General features: G+C 36.4%; 1 protein-coding gene across 1 annotated transcript in view; it reads left to right on the forward strand.

Annotated features, from left to right (window-relative positions):
- LOC115438332 (phospholipid-transporting ATPase ABCA1) overlaps positions 1-19,774 on the forward strand; it is a 419,337-nt gene that overhangs the window by 308,077 nt on the left and 91,486 nt on the right. The window contains exons 37-39 of the mRNA XM_030161907.1: positions 2,168-2,345; positions 11,321-11,436; positions 12,159-12,303. Of these exons, the coding sequence (XP_030017767.1) occupies positions 2,168-2,345; positions 11,321-11,436; positions 12,159-12,303 (439 nt within the window). The remainder of the gene's footprint in view (positions 1-2,167; positions 2,346-11,320; positions 11,437-12,158; positions 12,304-19,774) is intronic.

The following is a 19,774-nucleotide window of genomic DNA, read 5'->3' on the forward strand; positions in this document are numbered from 1 at the left end:
TAAAACTTTCTTTTATTGTCAGTGTTGTAGCCTGTGTAGATCCAAATATGTTAATTCTCAGAACTAATACTATCAATGGACTTCTGAGTTTGGTGAAATAGGGCTGGTTGATTGCAGTGCAATTTTTAGTTTACAAATTATGGCAGATTTGTACTGGATTAAGATCACTGATAACCTCCGCAGTTACTACAGATTTCAGTGTAAAAACATAACTCTATTTTTGTGGGATTTTTGGATGTTTTGCACATTTCAGTGACTGAAGAACTGGAAAAATGCACTTTTTTGAGAAAATGTGCAATTTGTAAAAAGTAATACAGTCCAGTTCAAGGGCCACATGCAGCCCAATATGACATCAAGTGGGCCAGACCAGTAAAGTAATAGAAAAATAGCCAATAAATATTGACAATTCCAAATTTTTACCTCCACCAGGAGGTTTTGTGATCGCTTTGCTTTGTGTGTTTGTTTGTTAGCAGGATAACTCAAAAAGTTATGGACGGATTTTCATGAAATGTTGCTACTGGCACAAGGAAGAAATGATTAAATTTTGGTGGTGATCGGGGGTGGGGGGCACACATCTGTCTTGGCGGAAGTCTGCGCTCTCCAAGTGCTTTTCTTGTTCTCTTTGTTTTGGTGCAAAAAAGTAGAATTAAATTATGAGACTGTTAAAATGTCTACATTTATAAACATCCCTTCTGCAAAGCTAAAAAAAAACAAAACAAAAAAACTTGAAATTTCTTAAGAAAAATACATGCAGTTTTAACAGTATTTTACTTCAACTTATCATATGTGCATTACAGATGACAGTGGATCTACAAAGGTACAAAACATTTAGTAAGAGGCATGATATTGTTACAGTTTTGCAGTTTGGAATTTGGAGTTGTCATTATTTACAGGTTATCAGCTACTTGCTCGGTTGATTTTTAACAAATATTTTCTTTTTTTTCCTACTTCAGTTTATTGTGGTTTTATCTCATTCTAGTGTAAACATACATAACATATGCATATTCTGTTTTAACATAATTTTTTTCATTAAAGTATGAGAGATATACGCATTGTTTTGACACATGCTTTTTAATTTTTATCACATTTGCAAAGAGCCCTTTTTATGGAAGTATAGACATGGATCCTCTCAGGTAGAGATGGCTGCCAAAAAGAAAAGAAAGAAAGGAAACATTCCATATCTACCTTTAAACTCTATGGACGGGGACATCGACAAGGTTTGGATATGCACAAATATTGCGGTGCCATCCTTTTCAAGACGAAGTGTCACCGCGTGGCAGAGTTTTGCACAGTCAAATGTCCACCGCCAGCGGAAAACCTAAAAAAAAACATAAGCTATTTTTTGGCATTTTCATGATTTATTCATGTCGGGTCTTGCTGAATGAGACAGGGAGGTCAGGGAGAAGAGAGAGGGGAAGACGTGCAGTAAAAGGCTTCGCTCCAACCAAGGCCAACGTGGTCGATGGCATTTGACCAGGAAAATGCTGAAAATTCGGTTTATAATACTCTACGCAGGGCTGCATGTAAACAGGTACATTAGTGGAATAGCATTTCCATCAGCTGCGTAAACAACATATTAGTGATGTTGTCTCTTTTATGGAATAAGAATAGGAGTATGCCTTTACACGTTGCGATGTGAAAACACCTAGTATAGCGGCCTCCTCTGTCCTGGATTCTTCCTCAGTCGACAGTTTGAGGATTATTAACACATCTGGACCTGTGAATGTAAATGTGAATACCGTGGGATGTGCAGCTGAAATGAACGGGGCCCACTGAGATGGAAAATCAAGTGTGCCAGTATTCAAATGCAATGAATTCCATACTAGAACTTTAATCAGTTTCATTGATGGCATGAGACCATTTCATTTAGATTCCATTGGAGCTAAACTTCTTCATTCCATAAAGATATCTCATATTGCATTTCAGCCGGACAGTTTTATCCAACACACCTCGCGGTCGCCCGAGGACTTGAAGGAATCACGTTACAGTGTTATAAACTGAACACATAGTATGAAATGGAATGACTTTTCACTGTGATAAAACATTTACACATGTCCTTTGGGCAGAAATGGATCTGCCTCCATTTTGGTGTTTGGTACACGCTAATAGCTCACCAACCTCCAGCTTGTCAACCTCCTGCCTGTTGTGGTTTTCTTTCCAATCTCAGGGCCACGACCTCCACCGACGTAGTGGTGTCCATCTGCGTTATCTTTGCCATGTCCTTCATCCCTGCCAGCTTTGTCCTCTTCCTCATCCAGGAGCGGGTGAATAAAGCCAAGCATCTGCAGTTTGTCAGCGGGGTAAACCCAACTGTCTACTGGCTGGCCAATTTTGCCTGGGACATGGTAAGTATATACAGCCCAGATCAAAGGTTAACACACACCTTGGCTTCATGTGATCACACTCAGACTTTCACTATTCTACACATTTCATTTTCTTTATACTACCTCTGTTGGTTCACTTACACCGTGGATGTCAGACTTATTTTAGTTCAGGTTCCACATTCAGCCCAGTTTGATCTCCAGTGGGCCAGACCAGTAGAAAATTATCATAATAACCTTTAACCCTTTCATGCATAGTGGTCACTATAGTGGACAGCTACTCTCCAGCTTTTCTCTTATGTATTCATGAGTTTTGTTGTTTTAGTTCAATATAAGCCAACACAGTGGACACGTATGCGTTATCCCAAACACTGCAACTCTTACCATTACTGTAACTTTGCTTTTCTTAAAAAACCTGATCTGCACTAACATGTTTGAGTGTAAATCAGTTGCTAGATGTTATTTGACTTTAATTAACAGTTGTCTTCAACAAAAAGTTTTTTTTTTGTTTTTTTTTTTTTGCATATTATTCATTCATTCATTTATTTGTTTTGTGCAATTGTAAAAATTAAGCATTTTTTTGTGTACAAGGAACTAATATCCAAGCAAATGCAATAATAAATAAAGGTGATCAAGACAAAATAGCAATTGCCGTGTACACTAGTAATAACAAAATAAATTCAATATGTACTGCTCCATCAAGTGAGTAATAACTAGTATTAGAGTATGATAAAATGTGAGTAAACATCTGATTAGCTGCATTAAAAATGTTTTTATCTCGTAGTTTTCACACAGTATATCACTTTATGATATTGCGTTTTAATATATGTTTCTTTGCTTCAGAAATTAAATACGTCTTGGACATTTTTGTAACATCATAAAAAATAGGTTCATTTAAAAAAATTCAATCACATTGTTTTTTCATGCATAAATAGGAATAAAAACACTCAGGAAAAACAATCTTGACTAAGGTTCTCATAATTTGTGCATCAAAGGGTTAAATAACGCCAACTCCAAATTTGTCTCTTTCTTTTAGTGCAAAAAAAGTAAAATTACAGTATAGAATTGTTTACATATGCAAAATATCATTAATCCAGGGTTCCCACGGGATCTTAAAAAGCCTTAAAAGTCTTGAATTTACAAATCTGCATTTAATACCTTAAAAAAGTCTTTCAAAAATATTAAATCTGATATGGTAGGTCTTCAGTTATGTTGCCATAAACTTGTTGGCTTTATTGTGTTTAAATGTGTCTGGGAAATGTCCAAGCTGCAAAGAAAGTACACTGGAAAAAAATCTGAATTTTACCAAGTGTATTTTTCTCATTTCTAGTCAAAATATCTCATCACACTTAAAATAAGACATAATCACCTAAAGAGTAACTTTTTAGTGAGATATAAGAAGTTATGTTTAGACAACAGATCTTGAAAATCTTATTTTAAGAAATCTTACCAAGATAATTTTCACTTGTTTCATGAGCAGATTTTTTTCCTTAATTCAAGCAAAAATATCATGTATTATTTTTTAAAACTTGTTTTTAGTAATATAATAATTATATAATAATTAATAATATTAATAATCATTATTATTATAATAATAATGCCTGGTCGGAGAAAAGATCATTCTCCACCTGGTTGACACAATGGAAGGGGAACGTTTTTGAAGTTTGCTGCACCTTGTACAAGAAATCAATTCAGCTCGGAATGATGGGAATCAAGGCATTGAGGTAAATAAATATATTTTCCTAAATTCTACAAGTCACAAATTCTTGCCAGTATGGCTGTGAAATGGGCATTAAATTCTGTTCTAAGTAGTCTTAAAAAGTCTTAAATTTAACTTGTAGAAACCTGTAGGAACCCTGTAACAAATATGAATAACATGAACAACCTGAAATGTCCTTAGAAAATTAAGTGCAATTTTAAGAATATTTGGCCTCAGTTTATCATTCACACATGTTCATTACAACCTACAGATCACAGTGGATCTACAAATACACAAAGCATTTACTAACAGGCATTTGAAACTGAAAAATATAGGATTTAAATTTATAAAAACATCTTGAAAAGACTCAGTGATACCCATCTGTGTAAATCTTTACAATTCACAAATTCCTATGGGATGGGTGGGCCAGTTTTAGTCTGCGGACTGCATGTTTGATACCCTTGACTTACACTATGTTCACACTGAAGGTTTTAATGCTTTTTTTTTGCATGGTTGTTGACATAATTTAAATGTGATGCCACCAGACTCATGTCCTGAAATGACCCACATGTGTAGAAGAAGACATCACACATGCATCATAGAAGTCAAGTGGCTCTCACCGGGTCCCGCCTCCTCCAGCACAGAATTGCGACGTCTGTTGCATTTCATTGATGGAAGTAATGTAATAGGACCGTTCAGGCTGAAGTCACATTGCAAATCAGCCCATCAATATGATTCTGATTTTGGACTGCATATGAAAGTGGCCTGGGACTGAGGTGAAAAAAATCAGATTTGTGCTGTTCAGAACCAAATGTGGGTCGCATATGGGCAAAAAAAGTCAGATTAGGGCCACTTTTACCTCCAGTGTGAACATAGCCTTGGGCAAACTTCATGAAAAATGTACAATTTTAAGATCCTTTATTTTTTATTTCATCACATTCTCAGACAGTGAAATGTTTACATACACCTTCTCCTTCCACAAACTACACAGAGCCCATTTTGGGCATTTTTGTTTTTTATCAATTTCTTTAGGGTATTTTGGTTTCATTTACAGACATCGTAGAGAAGAACTGAAGGAGGACTGAAACCCACCTCTCAAGTCCTGTCCACACTAATACAGATATTGTTCTCTACGCTTCAGCCTCTCATCCATGTCCTTTAATCCCAAACCTCACTTGTCCACTGTTGGTTTGTGCAAAGTGCATCCATCTGTCTACAACACTGGATAGATTCTTTTTTTTCTTTGGTCAACCCTTGGAATTGCAGAGGAATAGCTTGGAGTTGTTGAAATCAGTGTATTACTTGTAGTAGATAGTGGTCAGTGGCCAAACCAGCACTTTGAAGTTTTAGCTGAAGTTGATAAGAAAAGCATCTGCTCTGTCCAGTGTAATATTTTTTGAAGTCAGTCAGAAACAGTGGTTTGTCCAAGGGGTTTTCGTCTCATGTGGACGTATTTGTGCTATTGTGGGAAGGGGGGAAGGAATTTTTTTTTTTTTTTTCCAAATTTAGTTTAAAATTATTTGGTTTAACAACTATCTGCATTAGTGTAGACAGCTTTGAATTTAATACTGATTTAATGATGTCATCAGTTTTACTTGCTCACCGACCATGAGCTGTGTCTGGTGTCATCTTCGGCGTCATCTTTTCTTTCCTTTTTTTTTTTTTTTTCTCCACATACAGTATATTTTCACATAGTATCATTCAAACTTATAAACCAAAGCATTATATAAAACAGAAATGACACCCTTTTTTTTAATAAACATAAATGAACAGATGAACAAAATAACACATAGTGCATTTCAAATATCAAAAATGAAAACACAAAAGGACTGATGAAAATGTGCATACTTATATAGATAACCATACATCTGCGCCGTCATCTTTATTAGCAATTTCAACATCTTCACTGATGAAACTACTGGTTGGATTCATTTCAAATTTTATATATAGCTTCCTTAGTACACTGTCTGCAAAGTTTGCTTACAGTTTTGTGAAATTTAGATTTTTGATTTTTTTTTTTTTTTTTTTTTTTTTTAATATTGAAAATCTGCCTTTACTTATAATGGTCCATATTTTGTTGGTGTATAACATGGAAATGGTCAGAGATATCAATATAATTACTGCTGAGCACTGATAGGAAGTCATATATGGCCTTTCATTTGGGTCCATGACTAATGATATTGAAGGGTCAAACTCAAGGTCACCAATTTCAACTATCTGTCATTTAAGATTTTTCTTATGTCGCTTCCTTGGGACAATGTCTCCAAAGTTCTTCCACAGTTCTGAGAAATGTTGATTTTCGAGGAATTTTTGAAATGTTAAAGATTTGCCTTTACTTATAATGGACCATATTTTGACAGGTTATAGCACTGAACTGGTTAGATATATCAGTATAGTTACTATTGAGCACTGATAGGAAGTCATATATGGACTTTGATTTAATTACCGTACTTTCCGGACTATAAGCCGCGCTCACGCCATCTCCAACGTCTCACCATCGCTTCACTGATGCAAAGCTTACTTCCCAAGGTTATTATCGTTAACGAAAACTAACGAAATGACAAAAACTAGAATTGTAAAAATATTTTCATTAACTGAAATAAATAAAAATTATAATTAAAAGAAAAAACAATAACTAACTGAAACTGTATTGTGTGCTCACAAAACTAAAACGTTTAAAAATTATGGATGAAAATTCCCTTAGTTTTTGTCTTCATCAATGTCGGATTGATACAAAATTAATTTATTTCCCTCAAGCAATTTTAGCTGGTGGCACCATGTGATATTTAACGGTCCGTCACTTCTCGTCACTTGTGGTTTAGAGTCAGCTTTTCGTCCCCACTCTACCTGGAAACATGGAGACTAAAGGTGGGAGAAAGCAGAGTCCTGTCTGGGATTTACTTGAATTTGACAGTGAAGAAGAGAAAAGATATTTAAAAAAAAAAAAACTAAGCATTTAAAAAATAACGAAAACCAATAAAAACTAGCAAACCTGCTCTAAAAACTAATTAAAACTAACTGAATTAGAGAGAAAAAAAAGTCAAAACTAAATACAACTAAACTATAATGAAAAATCCAAAACTATTATAACCTTGTTACGTGCAGCAGCTCTATTTCCTTCTTCGTCAGCCGGATTGATCGTTAGCCCAGGAAGCATAAATTAGCCGCATCATTTTAGAGCCACAGGTTCACAGTGTGTGGAAAAAAGTAGCAGCTTATAGACCGAAAATTACGGTAGTTGAGTTCTCCTCCAGTCAAAGTATCACCCACTTCTACTGGGAGGTTAAGCTTCATCAAGACCACAGGACTTCCCCATTGTGATGCTCCACCCTGTGTTTCATGGTTCAGGTGTTATTCTCTGGATCCCAAGACTCTTCCTTCATCCTTCATACATTGAAGACATTCCATTATGTGAAAGTGCTCATTTACAAACTTTAGTCTTTTTTTTTTTTGGGCAGTTTTTGAGTAGAGACACCTTCCCCTTGGACAAACACCACTTTACCTCAAACATTTTTCTCTTTTCCAACACCGTCGTCATGGGAGGCTTTTGTACATCACACCAAAGCCTGTTCCTCTCAGGGGGTCGGTACACGGCGCCGGTACACGGCGCCTTCCTCAATTATTTGATGCTTACATGATGGTCCTGCTCTATTTGTGTACTATTGTTTGTACAAATGAACGTCGTGCCTTCAAATGTTTGGAAATATCCCCCCAAAGAGAGACCACGCTTTCAGAAGTCTGTTAATGTTTTTGTAATGTCGTGACTGATTTTAATAGATTTTCCCATGACGACACCAAAAAGGGTACTGGGTCTGAAGGGAATCTGTAAAATAGAGCCACAGGTTCACCTCCAACTGACAACAAGTAGAAATGGCAAATTCCAGAAGTGTCCTGGTTCTTTAAAGGGACATTGCTCTGGGGTTATTGAAATGTTTAATCTTCTATTTCACGGATTTCAAACATACAGACCATGAACCGAAACTGGGCCACCAAAGGGTCCAATCCGGCCCATGGGGGAAATTTGTGAAATGTAGGAATTACACTGAAATATTAACAATCAAAGATGTTGAAATCATTTTAGTTCAGGGGTCACATACAGACCAATTTGACCTATTCTAAAGCGGGTCAGACCAGTAAAATACTATAATAATAACCTATAAATAATGACCACTCCAAATTTTTCATTTTGTTTTAGTGTAAAAAAGTACCATTACATTACAATTCAATATCAGGTGGGTTGTAACCAGTAAAATACTATAATAATAACTATATAAAGTATGACAACTCTAAATTACAGTAAAATATTTATATTTACAAACTATCCTTTCACAAATAATGTGATTAACCTCAACCAATATGAAAAATCTGCAGTCATAAGAGAAGTAAGTGCCACTTCTACAATATTCTGCCTGTTATTAAATGATTTGCATATTTGTAGATCCACGGTGATCTGTAAGTTGTAATGAACATGGGTAAATGCTAAGCTGAAACATTTTTTTTTTTTTAATTGCACTTATTTGTCCTAGGAAATTTCAGGTTTTTCATGTTATTCCCATTTTTCTAAAGGATAGTTGGTAGATGTAAACATTTTCAGAATGCAGTTTTACTTTTTTTCCACTCTAAAACACAGAGAAATGTTTGGACTTGACACCATTTATAGGTTATTGTTATTATTTTACTGGTCCAACTACTTGAAATGATATTGAGCTGTATGTGACGCTTGAACTAAATTATATTTAATGCCGCTGATCTATACTAGTCTAAAGGTTCAGATCTTCAGCATAAGAGTGTGAATATATGCAATAAAATCGTGAAAATCCCAGCTTTTTTTCCTACATTCTCCCAAGTTTACAGTGAAGCACATCTGATTTTATCCTGCTTTGATCATTCCTAAGTGAGGACTTTCTTCACCTAAGGCTATATTGAAGAAAAACCCACCGCTCTAATTGATAAAGTAGCTTTTTGACACCGTTGCCGTGCGGGCAGTGCTTCACCTGAGCAACAGTTATTTGCTGAGGCAGAATTATCGACAGCGAGTACCCCCGCTGGTTCCACTCAACAGGCTTAGCAGCAGTTTCCCCGAGGCATAATGGAGGTAAACATTTTATCAAGTACCTTTAGTAAAGAAATGGCATCAGGGTGCTCATCATTATGGTGCATGAATGCTGTTTGTGTGTGGAAGACAAATACACCTGAGAAACCAATCTAATGATGGTAGCCCGGAGCTTCGGCATTAACATGCAGCATCTATCAACAATAAGCACATCCCAAAGAATCCAGGGTGAAAGATACTGTAATATTAGCATTTTTAGTATTTTCTTGGAGCTGTAAATAAACATGTCATTGTTTCGTTTTTCTAAAGTGCTGATTTTTTTTTAGGTGCGACGTTTTTCACGACACAGTAAATGTCACTAATGCACTACATAATCAGAATCAGAAGAGATTTTATTGCAAGGTACGGTACAAGGACTTTGTCTTGATGATGGCGCAAACACAGTAGCAGAAAAGGCAGAGGAAAGAATTAAAAGTACTTAAGTAATTGGGACTCGACATTCCATATCACCGTTTCCATCCACATTCCCAGAAGCCTTTATTAATCCTTTGTAGGACACTCATAGAAATACTCTGAAATTCAACATTTCAACCTTGGTGTGTTGGCAGAGGACGTAACGAGACTTTATTACTTTTGTGAAATGTTTCCAATTTTTTATCGTTATGTAGAAAATCAAGGTTAATGAAGTTACTCTATATTGTTCCTTACCGATAAGTGGCAAAAAAAAAAAAAAACAAAAAAAAAAACAAGAAGTATAAATAAAAAATTTCAAGAAAAACACATGTAAGGTGAAAGGAACATGTATTTTAGAACGTCAGACCAACATCAGTGCTGATCCAGACACCTGTCCACATCCACATTATCCCTTTGAACATCATTCCTTACATTAGTACCATTACTTCATGGTACCTAACAAAGCAGGTACACTCACTGTTTATGCAGAGGTGGTCCTTACAGACCCTGTAGACCACATTGGACCTGTAACTGTTGCTGTCACTGTCTTGTAATGTGTGTGTAAATTACCAAAAATAGTTATTTGCCCGACAAATGGTTAACAGGTGTTGATTTACCTGGGTAAAATAATTCCTGGTAATCTGTGTGGTTTGAGTTTCCACGGGACCTCAAAGTGTCTGGAAATGTATTCAAACCAAGCTCAGTTGTTTCCAGTCACTGACAAATGAGCGTCGTCTTCTATCCACTTCTCGTAGCTTCTCTTCTTTTGCTCCAATTTCCAAATGATCAAAGCACAAATGCTTGTAGAAGCTTGTAGAAACTGAATGAACACGTTTCCTGTATTGTGAATTAACAGAAGTATGGAACGCTAGAAGAGTGTTTGACCAATCAGCCTTTGTCATTCCAATAGCCCCACCCCCAAGAATTCTGGGACTCTGAAAACTCGTACCCCCCTAGTAGGAAGTTTTTTCAGGGAAGGTTTGGGGTCGAGGGGAAGTTTTTCTATCAGAATGTTGTATCAAAGTTCCAGGTTACGTTACATTTATTAGTTTAAAAAAAAGAGGCTGATTATTGCAATATATTCAGCTTTATACATTAAAGCAGTGGTTCCCAACCTTTTTGGCTCGTGACCCCATTTCTGGCGACCCCAGACATTCAAAACGAAGACTTTTTTTTTTTTTTCCTTAAATTAATTTGTTTTTGATCATGTAAGTTTGCTATACTATGTGGCAAATAAATGTTAATTTTAGACGACATTTAGTCTGTATAATGTATATTATTATGGACGGAGGTAGAAAAGCCAGGTGTAGATTACTGCACTAAGTGAGAATTTTATTTTCCTTGGTCAGGATATGTACTGTCATTCCAGCTTGGATTTACAAGGCTGACGATTAATACTGAACAAACAAGAACTCAAACTATGAATTATGAAAGAGCTGCAGCGTCTGAAACTGACCACAATGAACATTTGACAGATAAACAGTACCACAGTGCTTCAGTTTCAGCCTCACAGTTTGTCATGTCTTTTATGTATTGGGATTGACTCTCTCAACTCACCATATATTTTTTATTAATAGGTTTTTTTTTGTTTGTTCATTTTGTTTGTTTGTTTTTTTATCAGTTACTAGAAATTTCAGGCGACCCTATGTGGGGTCCCGAACCCAAGGTTGAAAAACACTGCATTAAAGAATACATTAACTGATAAAGGAACTGTGAACTTGCTTTACTTCTGAGCTGGAAATCCATGTATGTATTACATTTTGTGTTTTTTTTGTTTGTTTGTTTTCTTGACAGTGTAACTATGTCGTCCCATGTGTGATTGTGATCGTGATCTTCCTCTGCTTCCAACAAAAATCCTACGTTTCTCCACCCAACCTGCCAGCTTTAATTCTGCTTCTTGTTTTGTACGGGTAAGTAAATAACCAAACTAATCCTTCAACTTTACACAATTGTGGCACATAATTACCTGATTCTAATCAAATAATGTACTTGTTTCATATGTCTATTATTGTCTGATGAAATGAAGTGATGTTCTTAATAACATGTCACATTTAAACAGTAACATTAATTACTTCAGCTATTTTTAACTGTGTAATAAATTAAATAGATAAAAGAAAAATAATTGCAAAATGAGTTGACTCACATTGAAGTAAGTACAAACATTATGAACTTTAAGTAAACATTTCCAAGTAGATACGCCGTTTTAAGTCCAGGCCACATTCACAAATGTTGATAAAACAACATTTTAAAGACACTTTAAATGCATTCAGTTTTCTTGACAACCATAATTTTATTCTAATTTGCTCTAATGATTACTTGGAGCAGAACCTCACTTAAAAAACCTCTAATACTGATCTAAATGCCAAGTGCTGGTGGCATTTATTGTGCAGCAGGGCTTTTATGGGTCACTTACTGGACTCACAAATTATCAGAAGAATGTGTTGGAGTCATGGCAGCTCAACTCACGCTGTAGTTCGCACTCGTGAATTAGAAGAGCAAGCAACATTCGACTTCTGAAACCCATTTCACATTAACCCTTGAGTTAAGGTCAGTGAGTTTACGCCACTCAAGGTTAACTGTCATGGTCATTTCTTGTTTCATGTCTTCACTTACAATCATGTGTTTTGTGTAGGTGGTCCATCACCCCTACCATGTACCCCGCCTCCTTCTTCTTCAGCGTTCCCAGCACCGCCTACGTGGTATTGACCTGCATCAACCTCTTCATCGGTATCAACGGCAGCGTGGCCACCTTCGTCATGGAACTCCTGGATGATGATGTGAGTTAAAGGTTTTTCATTCCATAAACACATTGCAGAAGGTAATGTCATTCATGTATACCATGCGTTCACACTTACCTTTTATTTATTGACCTATTCGTTTAAGCCTTTCATGCATAGGACTCACATTCACACTGTTTGACCCACGAGATTAGTCATTAAAATATTTCAATTGATGTCAATATGTTGGTGACTGTGAGGTTAGTTTATTTATTCAACACAGGAATAACAGTATAAATATACAGAGGCATCCAAGAAGATTATGGGGTTTTATTCGTCTAAGACATGCAGTCTGTGGAAGGTTATCTGTTGGAATTTTAGTAGATTTGATTCGATTTGATTCGATAGGAATGTATTGATCCCTTGGGTAGAGGCCTCAGGAAATTAAGGTTCCAGTAGTAGTACAACACCAAAAATGTCCACAAATAAGAAATATTATGGACAAAAGGGAAAAGAAAAAAGTAATAACTATAAAAACAGCAGTGAAAAACAAGCAATTGCACATGAGAAGTCCAAGTAGTGATAAATACCATAGTAATAATAATAAATAACAATAATAAATAAGTCATTATGTTACTGTATAATATTATAATATATACGCATATATGCATACATACACACGTGTATATCTATCTATCTATCTATCTATCTATCTATCTATCTATATATATATATATATATATATATATATATATATATATATGTATATATATGTATATGAATTTATAATAACAGAAATAATTACAATTAAAATAAAGTGATAATAGTTATAACAACAATATATGAATAAATAATATATATAGATTAGACGGATAGATTGCAGTTTTAAATGTATCCATAATCAGCTAACATTAGACCTGATAATGCCTCAATTACATACCCTTAAACATATCTATGAAGTATATAGATGTCCCAAAATTTAATGCACTATACATCATGGATGGAATCTTATCGCTGGCAGATTTAGCAAAACTAGATCTGCAAGAGATGGTACTTTGCAGCGATTATACAGTGTGTACAAGTCAGATCATCATCATCATCGTCATCATCATCACTAAGGTATTGTTCGATGTTTGAACTCACGCAGTGTGCAGAAAGTTGTTTACTCTCATTTGAGTTTTATACAAATAGTTCAAACATCTCATTTCAACACTGTTTCAGAAATCAGAATATTGTAGTATTTGTCATGAGAGCAAATCATCTTCAGTGTGGCTCAAACACAAAAGCATACAGCAAGTATACACAGATGAATTACAGCATAAAAACAGTAAAAGGTTAATTTACAGGATGAACAGGAGATTGTTGTATTGTTTATATCTCAGAATTGCTGAAAATGCTGTAGTGAGAAACAACAGAGAGGTGACATGTTGGTAAGTATATTTAAAGAAATGTGGGGGGGGGGGGTTCACATGCACTCTGAATTCACAGAGTGCACCTGAAGTACACTGACAGTCGTAGTCATTAAAAACCTTGAGGCAACATTTGGTGGAGTTATTTTTATTTTGTTATCTAAAATTTAAGTTTTGTGAAACAGACAATTACACTGACATATCAACAATGAAAAAACATTTTAAAAAAGTATGAACTGACGAAACAATGTTTAACACCAGTCTGTATTGAGTGTGGCCTCTGTTAGAGTTAATGCAGGCTATTATCCGCTGGCGTATACTCCGAACTAGTCAGTATCCAGTAGTATCCGGATCCACTCCTCCTGCAGTACCTGGACCAATTGTTGCCTATTCTGAAGCTGGGGGACCCAATCACCAACCTGCCTGCCAAGTTGATCCCACAGTTGCTCCAAGGGGTTCATGTCTGGAGAATAGGCAGGCCATCGCAAGACATTCACCCTGAGAACAGCACAGCAGCTCAGTGCTGAAGGGTCCGCCTCAGGTGGTGTGTAGCCCATAGGCCTTTTCCAAGCCACTCCTCAAACTGTACAGGTTCATACTGTTTAGTGCTCAAAATGCATTTGGTCCACTTTTCCAAAGAGGCCTCCAGATGTGCAATGAAACATGACCAACAGACAACTCCTCAATTTCTCAAGCAGTCACACAACAAGTGATCAAACAAAACAGATTGTATGAACCCATCCTCCTCATTTACCCAAATATATCAAATCTGGCACTTCAAAGTTTTTAATGATTGTCAGTGTACATGTTTTTGTGTGTCGAACAGTTTGGACACAGCAGAGACTCTCAGTGCAGTTTTCTATGATACGACTACTTTGGTACAAACATTTACCCACTAGTTGTAGCAGGATCCTTCTTAAATTTACTCAGCAAATGGAAAATCTGTCTTCATACACTCCTCCTCATCCTCCCCGTCTGTACAACCTCCAGCCTGTCGATGTGGATCAACCAGGTTGGTGGGTTACATAGTCACATTACACTCTCTCATTCTCTATTAGTCTCATCCAGGCTGATGGAGTTCGATCTGTGCCCTTGAAAATACAGAGCTCGGAACCCAACCAATTTATAGAACATCAAACATATTTTCCTCATATCGTACTGGCCTAAGGTAGGGCTGGGTGAGATGGCCAAAAAACTCATATCAAGAGAAGTGGAGATGTAAATGCAGGATTTTTCCTCCCCTTAGGTGCAGCACCAAAGACATTTTGGGCACTACCTGAGCCAAAAAGTAAAATCAACTTTTTCTGGGTGCTGTTTATTTAACATCTGCTCCAAGGTTTTGTACAATTATATGACAACAACAGTCCAAAAAATTGTGGAATTACATATTTGTTATTGAAAACCTATCTTGTTGGCGATGTTTGTAAAAATGATGGGAAAACACCTAAGTATCAATATGTGTTTTGAAACACCCAAAAAAATACAGCATACTGCAAAGTGTATGTTACAGTAAATATCTCTGGGGGATATAAGTAATGTTAATATTCAAACTGAATCCAACTATCAAGAGCAGATTTAAGACATGAACTACAACAAAACCACTGACAAACTAACGCTACGTCTCCGCAGACATGATTAGTATGGTATAAAACTCATCGTTTACACATATCTGTATTATGGACTCAGCAAGTTTTGTTCTTCAAAGTAAAACACTTATTTTAACCGTTGTTCAAAAAAACAGTGTCTCATAATGTTCACGTGTCACATCAGCTGATAGTTTACATTGTAGCTCTGTTAGCTTAGCTCTATTTTTTAGACAGAAAACAACCACAGTAAAACTACAAATCACCTCTGTTTTCTGCACGGTTTGTGTTGTCAGTAGCTGAACTGAAGATCTGTTTGAAATCGAACAAACAAGGTCAGAACTGTCACAGTTTAGTCTGAGCCGTGGATCAACAAACAGCAATTTAGCAAAGATAATAACACGTAGTTCATTTTTGTTAATTTTGTTTAGTTTTTGTCCTTTTTGAAATGATTTGGTTCATTTTTGCTTATTTTATTTATTGTTTTGTTTATTTTATTTATATTAAGTATTTTATACATTTTTGTTAATTAAAATGTTTTTGGCTTTTTTTTTTTTTTTTTTTTTAATTTGGCTTATTCTTATTCCATTTTAGTTTTTAGTTACTTAATTTATTTTGTTCATTTGAGTTTTTGTTCATTACTTTACTGTTTTGTTTTTTTAAATTTTGTTTTCATTTCTTTGTTCTTTTTAAAATTATTTAACTCAATTTTTAAACATGTTGCTTGTTCTGTTCATTTTATTATCATTATTTATGATTCTATTCACTTTTGTTCATTTTGCTCATTATTTGTTCACCTCTTTTTAATTGTAGTTCATTTTGTCCATTTTTTGTCTGTTTTGTACATTCTTTTATCTACCGGGAATCAACAAACAGGAACCTAGCAAAGATAATAATATGCCAAAATAACTGTATACTAGAGCTGCAAACGATTAATCGACTCAAAGTGATCCAAAAAAATCATTCAACCACAATTCTCCTGAATCAAAGCTTTGTTTCCTTCATTTCTCTGCTGTTAAACATTGGTTCCACTGTTGTGTTTCACACGGACGCTTATTGTGACACACAAAGCTTCAGTTCAGGAAAACTGCAATAGAATATTTCCCTTCAATCAATTCGAGTTGATTAATCAAATTGTGAATTTTTGCATTCGCTTCAAGCACCTAATCGATAAATCGGCTGCAGCTCTACTGTATACTTGCATGAGCTTCATAATCAAACTCATCTGTGTAGAAGAAACGTTGTCAATTCAGCATCAGACTCCATTCTTTTCATCGAAAGCTGTGTCCAGTGGAGAAAACAACAACCGTGCTTCTGGTGGAACTTTACCGATGGCTGCGTATGTGATTGTTCTCCTGTGAACTGGGCGACTTACCACGGTATTCCTACCCTCAAAATGTCCGGTGCCACACACATCAGAATACACTCTTCCACAGTATCCATTTCAATCTGAATATCACCACCCGTTTGACTGTACCTTACTCAGAGCTACCCCTATCGCGTGAGTGATATATTGCATTTTATGCGTCACCTGGCTCGCTTGTTTTCAGCGTGTTGACTATGAAAAGAAAAGCGCTGCTCAGCCTAAGATCAGTCGATTCCAACTTAAAAGCTCAAATCTGTTCTTAAATCAAAATAGCTTCTGCACAAAAGTACAAAAATAATCAAACAGTCTGGGTAGTAATAAATGATGTGTACTTTTCCTCTTGTCTGTACTGCAGCTCCTTCCTGTTAAAATGTGCCCATAGACAGAAACCTGCAATATGCTAATACGGTCATTTATATCTTCTATAAAGCAGCATCAGATATATCGATGTTTTTGATTCTCCGCCCAAGCCTCCAGCCTAATGTGACTCACACACATACCGTACATATTCAAGAGTTTATAAATAAGAACACTCTCATACATATATGCACATTTTAACACCAGAGAAGCAGGCGGAGACAGTGAGGCTCCCATCTCTGCATTAACATTACATTCGGAAACTATGGCAGCGGATGGCTAATTGACTGGAATCAGGGATAACGCTTTGTGTTTTCATAGCAAAGGCTTCCACGTGCACATGGGCGGAGTATGTACCCACCTGGTGTAACTCTTTAACACATTTCCTGTATTCTCTCAAGGATTTTTCACAGGAGTTATTTTCCCTATTCTCTTTAATGTTTAATCACTTGGTGAGAATTGGGTCTTCGGAGAACTTTTCCTCATCCATTTTTCAGCGTTCATTTTAACTGCAAGCTGCTCCCGTCTCAAGGGAATCAAAAGACAAAGATGCCAAAAAATAACTAAATAAGAAATGGAGAGGAAGAGAGGGACGCAAGGATGTTGACTGTCAGTCATTTTGCTTTTGATTAGAATTTAATTTGCACTACATCTAAAATAGAGAAACATGCCTGCTCTGGCTGTATAGTGCGACTTTATCTACTCCAACATGACCTGAACTCCTCCTCCCATGTGGAAACACTTAGGAAAAGACACTCCTGTTCATTTTCTTACCTTGTTAAACTCTGGGCTATTTGTTTCCAGTGGGAATCATTTCAACCTAACACAAAACAATGGATTAGCCACTAGCAGAAGCTTTATTCACGTAAAACCAAGATGATCTAAATACTCAACAGCCATGCTGGAGACTTTGTAATCACATGGATCCAGATCACACGCACATGTTTTGGAAATGCTCAAATATCCAACCCTTGTGGGGGAAGGTTCACTCAGCTGTCTGTGATGTGTTGGGATATGCAATCCCAAATTCTTGTCTTGTTCTTTACCTCGGACATTTGGAAGAAATGGTGCATAAAGACGACAGATATCTTGTCAAGATCCTCCTGGTGGCCGGGAAGAACTGGCTTAAGACTGATGCTTTGTCTTATAAACAATGGCTTTCAATCAGAGATGATATACTTGTCATGGAACATCTTACACATAAACTGAAGTTAAAAGAAAATCTCTTTATGAAAAACAGGGGAAAATGGGAGATCAGAGACAATGTATCTATTAAGGGACCTTAAATATTCCGACACCAACACAGGCTGTTCTTTCACTTGTTTTTTCACTTGTTTTTTTTTTTTTGTTTTGTTTTTCTGTTCTTTTCATGCTCCTCAATTTAAGGGAATTGTATTGTACTGATAAAAAGGAAATAAAATTAAAAAAACAAGCTATGATCAGAAAACAGCAAAAGTAAGACAACATTCATCATCATCGCTTCAAATGTGACCTTTATTTTCCCTCTTCTTTGTCTTGTTCAGTGAGTTTTAGTCGTAGAGAAATATACTTGTATTGCTGGATCTGTTTAGCATTAGCTTTGCGTTGAAATAAGCTGGTCTGAGACTGTTAGTTTGATTTCAATAATTGCCCATTTAAGTGTTTGTTTTTTGACTTTGTTCTGTTTTCCGACAGCTGGTTTTGTTGAGCTTTTAGCTGATGCTCTTGTGGTTACGTGGATGTATAGCAAGTGGATATTGCTATAAGCGTTGCATAGCATTACCATGGCAACACAGATTGAACTGAGTTTAAGAGGCCACCATGACCTGGACTCATCCTCACATGTGGAGATACTTAGGAACATGCACTCTCATTCATTCTCTGAACTAAATGCATTGATTTGTATGTGCTTTTGTTATGCATGTGATTGCAGACATTCCACCACTTTTGGATTTTTCTCTTCATATTTTTAGTCTGGCGCTGATCAGTCATTCCTCATCAACAGGCTCAACAGCGCGTCAGTGTCAAACAAGCTGCCTACACATCTGATGCTCCATCAGAACGCCTCCCGCAGCTCTGATCTGACACTTGAGTTGGAGCGGAATATTGTCTGAAAGACTTTGCCTCTCTGCACACTCTGTCCCTGCCTCTGACTTGATGTTTCCTCTGGCGCCGTTTGCCGATCACATGGGATGTTTCTTGTCTCTAACGAGGTGGCCTCATTTGTATTTCATTATCACCAGGACCCATTATCTATCTGTGGTTTTTTTTTTTGTTGTTTTTGCGGGTACATCTCCTCAAAGAAACTTTCTGTATTTACTTTATTTATTAGTGGAACATATCGCTCATAAAGGGCCTCATTGTTGGGATTTAATAGATGACATGTTGCCCACTGCTGATGTAAAGGGACTCATTTACTGCACACCTCTACTGTCAAAGGCATCTGGGGTTTGTCTCAGGATGAGCTGAGACTTTCCAGAGATAAAGGTCTTAAGGTAGGGAGGGAGGGAGGTTGGTAGGGAGGTAAGTAGGTAGATAGGGAGGGAGGTAGATAGGTAAGTAGGGATTGAGGGAGGTTGATAGATAGGTAGGTAGGTAGGTAAGTAGGTAGGTACATGGGTAAGTAGATAGGTAGGGAGGTAGATAGATAGATAGATAGATAGATAGATAGATAGATAGATAGATAGATAGATAGATAGATAGATAGATAGATAGATAGATAGATAGATAGATAGATAGATAGATAGATAGATAGGTAAGTAGGTAGGTAGGTTGGTAAGGAGGGAGGGAGGGAAGATGGTAGGTAGGTAAGTAGATAGGTAGGTTGGTAGGGAGGT

The sequence above is a fragment of the Sphaeramia orbicularis genome, chromosome 18, assembly GCF_902148855.1.
Source record: "Sphaeramia orbicularis chromosome 18, fSphaOr1.1, whole genome shotgun sequence".
Taxonomy (NCBI): Eukaryota; Metazoa; Chordata; class Actinopteri; order Kurtiformes; family Apogonidae; genus Sphaeramia; species Sphaeramia orbicularis.